This window comes from Hibiscus syriacus, unplaced genomic scaffold (assembly GCF_006381635.1).
Source record: "Hibiscus syriacus cultivar Baekdansim isolate YM2019G1 unplaced genomic scaffold, ASM638163v2 tig00113722_pilon, whole genome shotgun sequence".
Classification (NCBI taxonomy): Eukaryota; Viridiplantae; Streptophyta; class Magnoliopsida; order Malvales; family Malvaceae; genus Hibiscus; species Hibiscus syriacus.
In genome coordinates this window covers 110,638-122,550 of record NW_024063469.1, presented here as the reverse complement: position 1 = coordinate 122,550, position 11,913 = coordinate 110,638, and the positions used below count along the sequence as shown (strand labels likewise).

The following is an 11,913-nucleotide window of genomic DNA, read 5'->3' as shown; positions in this document are numbered from 1 at the left end:
CCCTTTGACCTTGTCTGCTTCTTTACATAACACATTACAAAATAGTGAAATGCACTAAATTTGTACTTATCTCCAACTGTCTTCCAAGGTATGAATTGTGATCATCATCAGAAAGTAGCAATGTTAAGAAGAGGAAAGATACCAGCTAGTGTATAACTGAAGAAAGAACCCTCCTTTATCTGAAGGAGAGTAGCTTGTGTATAACTGGGTGTGTGTGTGTGTATGAACAAGTAATGAAGGGTAAAATCACACAACAAAATGACATTGATAATGGGGAAGTATTATGAGAGTTTGATGGAGCTGCAACAATAAAAATATAAGTGAAAACAAGTACTGCAAGTAACCTAAGCTATTCTTGAAGCAGTAAACAAAACCTGAAACGTTGCTCAACAAACCCAGATTTCCTAGCTACAAATTAAGGTTGTGCACCTGATTGTTATAGCTGAAGTTGAAAAGAAATTAACCAACAATCGTATCATTTGAGTGCTGAAAACTGTTAGCTAGAATGGAGGGCGACCAGTAGTCCAAAAGGCCTCACTTGATAATTGAATAGAGTTGAGAAGATTAGGTGGTAATCCATTAAAAAGAGGCGCATTTGCATTTGACTCCGCCAATATTTGTTGCTGCTGCTGCTGCTGCGATCCTATTGGAAACTGCCATTCTTCTTCTTCTTCTTCTACCAGCGGAAGCCGCTCGTACGCTACGTTACTAAAAGAAGCTGCCATGATCACAACCGGACCTGAACAAATGAGTGCCCCAACAACACTGCCACCCACCACTTGGCCTTCTCCACCAGCCAAATATACGGTCATCCCCGTAGCAACCGGCGGTGCGGGTGGGGGCAAGAATGATCCCACCAATGATGTTATCTCGAATCGACCGTGTAAGTTGACAACCGCAGTACCTGCCGAAGCTGATTGTCTAAGGGTTACATTCATGACGGTCCCGGTTCCACTCATTATGCATACTCCTCTCTGGCGTCTCCTGGCGAAAGTGGCGACGCTCTGGACGACGTCGCAACCGTCCCCTATTTCCATGACATGAGTGCGTAAAGCGTTGGCAGTGTCGGGTGAGATGATGATGGGTGGTTTAGGCTTGTTCTTGGATCCAGAAGGTCTACCTCGTTGTCTTCGGTTCATCTCTCCTTCACCACCATCAGGACCACCATAGCCATGAAGACTAAGCTCTTTGCCTTCGTTACCATTGTTGTTAACATCGTCTCGATCCCGTTTCTTAAGGCCACAGCTGCTTCCGCTTTGTTGTTCATCTTCTGAAGTTTGGTGATGGTACTGATTTTCTCGCAGCTGAATCTGTTGATGGTGTAGATCGAAATCTCTTATATGAAATGCAGGTGGGACAGAAAAACCATGTGATGACACTGGATCCATGTTTTTTCCACTTCTTATTCTTCCTTTGCTTTCTGGTTATCCCTAAACCAAGCCCAAAACCTCGGATTCACTTGGTCCTAAAGTTTTGAGCTGAATCCCAACATGTTTTTTTCACATAAGAGTTTGGGATGCCATGGAGAAATTAAAGAGAGGATGGGAGGTTTGGTTTTGGTTGAATGAATGTTGCTGTATGGCTTTAGGGTTACATATATTGGAGCTGCGAAGGATTGTGTTTGGTGGGCGGTGAGAGGTCCCCACTTCTCCCTTGGTTCTTTCCCAATGTTAAATAGTAAAACAACTCTAGTTAAATTAAGTTGATCTTATTTTTATATAATCACGTTTAAAGTGAAATTTATCAAATTAATTTTGATATAAATAATATTTTAACTCTAATTCAGCCTAACGCTAATTGCAAGTATTTTCTTGTCCAATTATCTAATGTTATTCTCTCTTCAAGCATTAACCAATGAATACTTGATCACAAGCCAAAGCTCAAAGCACTATGAGCGTGTTTCTTTCCTAAGCAAATGAATGCAACAAAATTCTCACAATACACATGTTCGACAAATTTTCACTTAATCTTGTTTATAAGGTTAGAAAGATGATATGATCGAAATTGGAATCTTTTAATTATTTTCATAAGATAAATGTTGATTTAAACGAAGATATTGTGATAAATCTTATCGATTTTCCGGTGGCTTTTCTCATGTCTTTACCATTTTACACGCGGTCCATGCCATGTTGAATTAATTAATTAATGTTGCTTTCACATGTGGTCCATGCCATGTTCATTGTTGATCCTAAAATTAATTAATTAATAAGTTTAATTAGGAGCCTTGATGTTGAATTATCTAGTGTGAACTTGCTTCATTACTCATTCATCGATTGCATGAAGTGACTCATGCTTATTGTACCATAACCGACACAACAAACTAAACCATTTCAACATGTATGGTTATTTGGCTCAATTTAATTTTTAATTTGGATCTCGAAATCGAGTCGAATTTAAATTTACAAAGTAAAATAATGGAATAGAGCTTGTATTCATAAGGTTAGCTCTTTCGAAAACTTGAAAGCATTCATATAAAACACCTTTTTAATGCAAAACCGTAAATCGAATAGCAATGTGTGGAAGTGTGCACATAAAGTTATAAATAAACATACGAAACATAATTACCGCTATCAGCCTATTTGATGGGGAAATAATAAAGAACACTAACCGAGGCCTGTTCATGCCTCCTTACGAGGTGCATCGGCTTTGATACGAGGCGGTCTGACTATACGATCAATAAGCCCATATTCAAGAGCTTCTTGAGCGTTGAAGCGTTTCATCCTACTCAAATCCGTGTTGATCTGCATGTGTACAATCGTTGTTAGTTCAATTTCAACGGGTAAAACAATCAAAGTTAAAAGAAAAACGAATGAACTTTCGGCAGAGAAAGCGAACGAAAGCTCGAATGAGAGAGATGATGTCAATGTTTGTGTCTCGGGCCGAAAAGGGAAGCGCTTGCTACACATAAATGAATCCAACAAAATAAAAACATTATTATAGTGAACTTCTGAGCTTGAGCTGTTAACATCACCTTCTCAACAGGCTGGCCTGTGTTCTTAGCTAGCTCATTGTAAAGGTAATCTCTGATTCTGAGAAGCTCATTTGCTTCATTGCGGATATCATCAGCCTGCCGACATTAGATAATTTTACGGTAATCAAAATGATAACAATGAAAAAGTTCAACGTAATTCACAAGAAGGTAGCTGGCAGTCATACCTGACCACGAGCAGCACCAGCTGGAGACTGTAGTGCAATTCTTGAAAGAGGCATTGCAAAGCGATTACCCTTCACATATAGAAAACAAGAAAAAACTATATCATTTTTCCGATTTCAAATTCAAATAACAGATGCATCACATAAGGCGTTAAAGAAAATTTCTTAATTTCGTAATAGGCTAGAGAACAACAATGATGCACCTATCACATGTTATAAAAACTGAATTAGGACAGAAGACAGTTTTTTCGGTTATTTTCATCACCTCCAGACCAACATAGAATAAAATTTAAGAATCACTATGTAGTCAGCACAGCTATTTACGGGACTACTTCATGCCTCATGCCGTAACAGTTTACAATCTTCACTCGCAAAATTTAACACCGCAGGCTTTATAGATATAGAAGGAAGAGATACCTTTTCCCCAGCTGCAAGAAGGAAGCCTGCTAGATTATAGGCATAGCCTACACAGTGGGTGCCGACGGGGCTCTTCAAGCTTTGCATGGTATCATAGATGGCCAAGCTTGGAGTAAGCTGTAAATAAAGCCAGTGTATATCAAATAGTGACCAGAGTTAAAAAAAAAACTAGATATAGAAATATATACACCAACAAAGGATTTAAAAAGGGAAGTTACATCTCCACCAGGACCATTAATGTAAAAATAGAGCCTTTTATTATCATCAATACTATCAAGGTATAGCATCGTTGCCAATATCTGGTTGCTAAATTCCTCATCTATATGTTGTCCGATGAAGATAACTCGCTCTCGGTACTGCATTCAAAGTATGTCATTAGCCTCTAGAAGTAGCATGTTAGAATTTAAAGCTTGTTTGAAAAAGATTCAGGGCAGCAATGAAAATCTAGGAGATGCTGAAACAGTTGTCAAACCACTTCTCAAAGAACGGTAAAAGAAAGGTTTCATGGGAATCATCTCCAACATAACAAGACCCTGAACAGCATGCATGCTGCAATCTGTTAAGTTTATAACTATGTTCTTCAATCTTATAATGTACAATGAGCTATGTCTACTCACCAGGGCATTCCATAAATCAACCCATTGCCAAGTTCCTTCACCCGGAACTCTATATGGAACTTTTGGAGTTCCTATAGGCATCATCCCAACTTGTGCCCTTGTTGCTTTATAGTTTCGTGTTCTGCGGACAAAGAAATGCACAATCATCGGTATATTGGAAGAACTAATTCAAAACTTGAATTTAGAGGTTCCATGTATCATATATTTGAGACTTCATCAGATAAAGCTCCTTGTTTCCATGAAAGAATATAAGCAACTAGAATGCAACAAAAATCAGAATAAGGCAGGCATAAGAGATAAGAACCGTCAAACATGCTACGAAACCTTAAAGAATCAACCTTTGAATCGAACATAAACATTAAAAAGATGCACTTCCTCTTTTTCTTGGGACGAAAAACAATATTCAAGAAGTTAAACGTGATTTTCACTTGCAAGAAGCACATTGTAAAACCCAAATTTCGAATTTGTGAACTGCAAAGTTGCCCTAGAGAGTGCCACGATCAAAATAAACAAGAACAACGCAAAATCTCCCATTACAAACCCTAAACACAATCAATAAAGACAATAAATTAAAACTAGAGACTAGTTACCTGCATTGGAGACTCTTATTAACTCTGGTATAGAAATCTGCAGTTAAATTTGGTCTCCCAGTTGCAAACAAACCTTTAAAATATTAACATTTACCAACGAAAGGGGTCAAAATTTAGGGCAGATGTCAAAAAAAATGTATGAATAGACTATATAGAGGAAGACGAACATACAGGGAGATTGAAGCTTCAAACCAGAGTAAAGCTTAGTCCTACAACTGCAAAACAAAAAACGAAAAAAATACAAAATACCCATGTCTTATACATACGTATGGCATACACCGTACATGTGTTATACAGTGAAAGAAATCGAACCTGGGAGAGGGCTGATAAAGATTTGTATTAAGTGAAGTTGCCATTGTTTTGGGGGTCTGAAGAATCCGAAAGAGAGTTCTATTAGGAAGATGAAGACAGAGGGCGTGGATGATATAGCAAGGATCTGGTGAAGCCGTTACTATTGTCGACAGATCAACAAACAAATCGTTACCGGTTGAATTAGGTTTGATGCAAAAATCAATCTTTACGGACATAAAATTCCTCTTTTTGTCGAACTCAAACGGAGTCGTTTTATTGAAGTTCAAAAAAATCAAATGAGTATAATTTATTAAAGAGAAAATAACCTCAGTGACCAAAAATCTCATATAATATACGATTTTAACCAATTTTTTTCGAATTTGCCAAAATGACCAACAAAATCGCAATACGATCGCTAATTCGCAACGCGATCTCTATTATCGCAAATCAGTTTCCAGATTCGCAACGCGATTATGACTATCGCAATGCGATTTTCCAATTTCGCGTTGCGATTTTCCCAATTCGTAATATAAATAAGTAAATCGCAACGCGAAATTGGAAAATCGCAATGCGATACTGACTATCGTAATGCAATTTTCCTAATTCGCATTGCGATTTACGTATTCGCGTTGCGATTTTCATAATTCGCAATGCGAATACGTAAATCGTAATGCGATTAAGTAAATCGCAATGCGAATTAGGAAAATCGCAATGCGAATACGTAAATCGCAATGCGAATCTTACTATCGCAATGCGATTTACATAGCGCCATTCATATTAACGCGTATTTTTTTTTCAAATTCCAAACACGAATTTTTTCTTAATATATCGGAAACTGAACCGTCCACAGTAATCGCAACTCAAACCTAAAATCACAACACTCAGTCCCATCTCTATCTCTCACTCTCTACGGCGAAATCCGTCCCCATCTCCGAAGATTTCCGTCCCCATCGCCGGCGAAATCCCTCACAACCATTCACGGTCAGAAATCCCTCACAATCATTCAGAAATGGAAAATCAACATCCGATGGTTAGTTTTTTTAATTATTTTTATTTTGAAAATTTTGCATTATTTTAGGTTTTTCATATTGAAATTGATGATAAGTTTACTGGTAATTTCAATAATAGATTAACCATTTCACTTAGATTTCTTATTAAATTCATTCGATTGCTGCCAATACTGCTAAACTGTTTAGCCTGTGAAGTTAGTATTTGTCTTTGTTTTGTCTTTTGGTTGAAGTAATGCAGAAGAAGAATAGTTTCGAGAATGAAAATCGCAACGCGGAAATAACTATCGCAACGAGAGAATCGCAACGCGAAACCAAAATCGCATTGCGATTTTCATTTCGCGTTGCGATTCTCTCGTTGCGATTTTCATTTCGCGTTGCGATTCTCTCATTGCGATAGTCATTTCGCGTTGCGATTCTCTCGTTGCGATAGTCATTTCCGCGTTGCGATTTTCATTTCAACCAAAAGACAAAACAGTGTTGCAAATTTTAGTTTCAAGAATAAACTACTATTTATGTTTATTGTTTTTGGTATATCTTCACAGTGTAGTTTTTGGTATATCTAACTTGGTATGTTTATTGTTTTTGTAGAAATTTTTTTCGGCTTCATTGACATTAAGGAATAAAGTTAGCCTAGCCACTACAATTGCTTCGAAGCTTTCACCTGCACAAAGAAAATTGTTTGAGGAAACATGCTTCGGGCCATGGCTGAGAGTACAGCATTCGGGTGGAGATGCTAATTTGACCCATTTGTGGCTTCAGACCATGACTAGCGATCTACCCGACAGTATACAACGTGGTGAGGAAGAGATATGATTTCATTTTCCACCGGCGTATACTTGTTTTGGGCGGAAGGAATTCTGTTTAATCACTGGTCTACGATTCGGACACGATGATGTAGGCCGGTACACTCGTCATATCACCCTCCCATCATGGTTATCCAGGGTTTTTCCTGATGAGTCAATAGAGAAGCCGAACTTACACGTCGACGACATGAAGAAATTGTTTAATAAGAAAGATGGTTTTACTCGGATGAATGACGTCGATGTTGTCCGAGTATGCCTTCTACTACTTTTGTATGCCGGCTTTTTAGGCAGAGAGGCCAGACAACCTATTCCTCAGGAGCTAATATTATTGGTAGAGGACATAAATGCATGGAATCTGTTTCCGTGGGGTTCGTATATATGGAAAGCTACCTGGACTAAGTTGTCGTATGCCTTTGATGACCGCAAAAGTTTGCGGGGCGATGGGTCGAAATACACTTTGCCAGGCTTTGTTTGGGCCTTTAAGGTAAGAATTTCTATATAATGTTTTCAAAATTATAATTAATTATTTAACAATTACTAATGTTTGTTATTATATTGTTTGTAGATTTGGATATTCGAGGCTTTCCCCAGCATGCGGATATATGCATTAAAAACCTCAAATGATATTCCTAGGGCTCTTTCCTGGAAGAGGAAACGTCTGTTGGATTGGGAAGACTTAATACCATATGCGACAATAAATAATGTAAGTTAACACAAATACTATCATATATAAACAAGTTATTAATAGTAGACGTTTAACTTTGTTTGAGTTTTTATATTTTTAGGAGGCCAACATTCCATTAATGAGACTGACACCCACGGAGGCTGAGCTTGCCACTGATTGGTGGCAAGCTAGTCAGCGTTTTCTTGATGGCACGAATGATGAGCAGCCTCCACTTCCTCCACTTCGAGAGCCATCACCTCACCCAGAGCCATCACCTGATTGACCCGACTATACACCTCTACAACGAGAGCCATCACCTATCCCGTCACATCATCGAGCCTCTTCTCCACCATCACCTCATGATAGGCGACCGGCAAAGATGCCACGACTTCTATCTCCCTGTTCTCCACCTCCACCTCCACGGGATGAGTCAAGGGAGTTACGTGATGAGGTCAATGCCTTGCGTGAGGAGATCGGTACTCTACGTGATAACGATGGTGCATGGCATATGGAGGTGTCTACTTTACGTGGTGAGGTTGCTGCTCTACGTGAGATGGTAGTATCGTTGCAGAATGAGGTTCATACTCTACGCAACGAGGTAAGTTTAATATTTTCCATATTTAACTTGATGATAAATTTACTCGTAATTTCACTTAAATTAACCATTTCACTTAGATTGCTTAGTAAATTTATTCGGTTGCTGCCAATACTGCTAAACTGTTTATTAACACTACGAAGTTAGTATTTGTCTTTTTGTTTTGTCTTTTGGTTGAAGTAAATTTATTCGGTTGCAGCCAATTCTGCTAAACTGTGTATTCTTTAACACTGTGAAGTTAGTATTTGTCTTTGTTTTGTCTTTTGGTTGAAAGTTTGAAATACATTTGTCTTTGTTTTCACTGTTTAAATATCATGTCTGTTTATTTACTGATATTTGTGTTTAATTATTTAGCGGACCGATAAGGTGGATGCTTTACGTCGGGTTTTTCTTGCACGACAGATTTCACGCATCAGATGGCGTGCACGTCCTATTAAGTCTCCGTACACCCCAATAGTGCGAAGACACCGCAAGAAGAAGCCCGACTCGCCTGTCATCCCTCAAGAGTCCACTCCTATCGTTGAAGAGGCCCCTATCATTCCTCGAGAGTCCCCTCCCACCGTTCAAGAGGCCACTGTCATTGTTGAAGAGGTCTCTCCCACCATTCAAGAGCCCGATTCACATGGCGTCATATGTAGGATTCTTGATAAACCCTCTGACGTGCCGAACATGATGGATTCAAGTTGGCTCTCGTATGAGTTACCGGCCAGTACCATACCGGTATCTGAAGTGGAGAGGAAACAACTACCGGACACAATTCTGGATAACACCCTTTGGGCTAAGACCGCAGTTGAATTTTATCTACATGAGCGGAGCCAGGGGTGTTTCACTGACATATGCAAGCTCAACGATGATATCTATTTGTTGCTTGATCGGTCTTGGTGGGGCGTATTATTAGGGGTCGAAGACAATGGCAATTTCGATGGAGGGGTAAGTCTTATATTTTTCTTATATTTTAATTTGATTTTTTTTTAAATTTATGTAAGTTACTAATATATGTCTTTTTTTGTAAAACAACATATCGATGCGTGGGTGTCACGTCTTCTAATAATTAGGAAACTTAAGGAAAATAAAAGAAATACACGATATACAATTATGCCGACGTCTTTTAACGTCGTTCACTTGAAGAATCAACGAGATGAATCATTTGAGTTGGGAAATGGACAAGCTAAACTTTATCCTACATGGTGGGAGGTCGATAAGGTTAGTGTTTATTGTAGATTGAGTTTAAATGTATTCATAAATAAGTGCGCAAATAATGAATTATTACTTATGATTGCAGGTGTTTATCCCTGTTTTGGAACGTAAACATTGGCTTCTCGTCGAGCTTCAGATCCCATCCCTTAAGGCAATAGTATATGAAAGCATGATAAATTACATATCATTGGCTGATTTAAGAGATATTATTAAGGTATGGAGCTCTCATTTGGCTAAATTCTTGGATGTGATAAATTATTGGACTCGTTCTGGAAACAAGAAGCCAAAGAAGCTCAATATTACAGTTAGCAGAGACGAGACTACACCACAACAAACGAAAGGACCCAGAGGGGATTGTGGTCCTCTCGTATGCTTGGCGTTGGGCCGTTTGATCACAGGAAGTATAAAGTATCTACCTCCCACCGATAGAGATAGAGCTGCAGTAGGCTTGTGGTTTCGGCATTATATGGCTAGATCGATATATACGAGACGCTACCTACCTGCATCCGCGTTATAAAAATGTCCATAAACAATTGGTATGTTTATAGGCTTGTGGTTTGAAAATGTTTGGTTAAGTACCTAGAATTCAATAATTTGTTGTTTGTAGGTTTTAGATGTGTAGAAAGTGTTGTTTGAGCAAATGTTTGGTTTATGCAGGTTAATCTCAGAAGTGAGATGCGTGAAAATGATGTATGGCTGCAAAAGTTGATTCAATAGTAGATGAGGAAATAAGAATTATTGCTTATTTTTTGATTGTTTAATTGATTTGTAAAATGTGATTTGTAAAAGTTGATTTGTTTAATTGATGTTAACATAATTCTTATTTGTCCTTGTTTAATTGATTGAAATGTAATGGTTGATTTTGTTGATTTCAATCTGCATTATGTTGAAGGCAAAAATTACTATCGCAATGCGAAATGAAAATCGCAACGAGATAATCGCAATGCGAAATGAAAATCGCAACTAGAGAATCGCAATGCGAAATAAAAATCGCAACGCGAAACTAAATTCGCGTTGCGATTTTCATTTCGCTTTGCGATTCCCTCGTTGCGATTTTCATTTCGCGTTACGATTCTCTCGTTGCGATTTTCATTTCGCATTGCGATTATCTCGTTGCGATTTTCATTTCGCATTGCGATAGTAATTTCCGCGTTGCGATAGACATTAAGATGATTGCGAACGTCATTTCTGCGTTGCGATAGTCAAATGATTGCCTAATAAGTGATAACAACTGAACATATCATAGCAATTTTCAAACTCAAGTTACTAATACATGCCTAACTGAAAATGTTAAAAGATGATTGCGATTTTGATTGCCTTTTTCTTGACACCATATGATCTTTGGATTTTGATAATGATCCATATTTTGGTAGAGGAAAAGATGATTGTGATGGCACTGGTGATCCACATGTCAACCTTGTATGACCATTTTCCTTGCACCGACTACATGTCGATCTCTTCTTCTCTTCACCCTTAGACGGTATACGATCATGACTTTTTGGTCGGCCAGGTAGCCTTCTGTCCATGGCTGGTGGCAAAACTGTTTGTAAGTCATCTGGAATGTCCCACTCAGAAGGATGTGGAATAGGGTAGACAATCTTGGCATAAGTCTGTCGATATACTTCTGTAGTGTAGCAATCCATAGCGTATGTGCTTGAATCATCTTGGTTTAGATGAAGAGCAACTTTTATAACATGGCCACACGGATAACCAGATGTTTGTCATTTCATACAACTACACGTCCTTGCATTTAGATCGACAAGCCCATTTAAGTTATTATCCAGTACTTCAAACAAAGTGTTTGAACATGGTTCAACTCTCCATGACGTTGACTTCACAACACGTTTCGTTATCTTTTTTTCAGTCCATGGTGTAACACGATGTTCCAATGTTCCTGTAAATTTAAATAAATAATACTTAGTAAAATATATGATAAGTTACAAATTCAAAGAAATAATACCTGCATGGTTTCTTTTCTTGTAGTACCACTGTTGAATAGAGGCTCGAAAAAACTCCATTAACATAGTAATGGGTAATTTCCGGGAATGACGACTTAGAGCGTTGATTGATTCTGCACTATTAGACGTCATGAAACCATATCTTGCTCCAAGTTGATGTACTCTTGACCATCTTTCAAACCCGACATCTTCTAGTGTTTGAGCACACTGAGGCAAAACACGTCTTAAACAGTTTATATACTTATTGAAATCCACTTCCCGATAAGCTTTTACAGTCTTCCAGTATGTCTATTTGTGCTTTTTTATACCAGCATACCTTGATTTTAGATTTCTATACAAATGAACACCACAAAGTCCATGAAAAGCATCTGGGAAACACCTTCTAACAGCGTTGTCAATTGAGTTTGCCCTATCGGATATGATTGTCAGATTGCTAATAGGACCTATGCAATCCCTAAGATGCCCCATAAACCATGTCCATGAATCAGAGGTTTCAGATTTGCCAACCCCGTAAGCTATTGGCAATATCCCATTGTTAGCATCCATGGCTACTGCTAATAAGTTTACTCCAAGGTATCGACCTTTCAAATGTGCTCCGTCAACTATAATAACTGGGCG

The 11,913-nt window shown here is 38.3% G+C and overlaps 2 protein-coding genes across 2 annotated transcripts; both read right to left on the bottom strand.

Moving 5' to 3' along the window:
- Positions 1–489: 489 nt before the first annotated feature.
- On the bottom strand, positions 490–1,409 carry LOC120187049 (AT-hook motif nuclear-localized protein 24-like). The gene has a single exon (XM_039190840.1). The coding sequence runs from the start codon at positions 1,386–1,388 to the stop codon at positions 501–503; it is 888 nt and encodes a 295-aa protein (XP_039046771.1). The 5' UTR covers positions 1,389–1,409; the 3' UTR covers positions 490–500.
- Positions 1,410–2,465: 1,056 nt separating this feature from the next.
- Positions 2,466–5,246, bottom strand: LOC120187002 (ATP-dependent Clp protease proteolytic subunit-related protein 2, chloroplastic-like). Its single transcript, XM_039190800.1, has 9 exons — positions 5,090–5,246; positions 4,949–4,992; positions 4,778–4,850; positions 4,188–4,308; positions 3,789–3,926; positions 3,571–3,687; positions 3,157–3,225; positions 2,972–3,067; positions 2,466–2,741 (listed from the first exon to the last, which is right to left on the bottom strand). Exons 1-9 carry the CDS (start codon positions 5,131–5,133, stop codon positions 2,619–2,621), a joined length of 825 nt encoding a protein of 274 aa, XP_039046731.1. The 5' UTR covers positions 5,134–5,246; the 3' UTR covers positions 2,466–2,618.
- Positions 5,247–11,913: the final 6,667 nt, after the last annotated feature.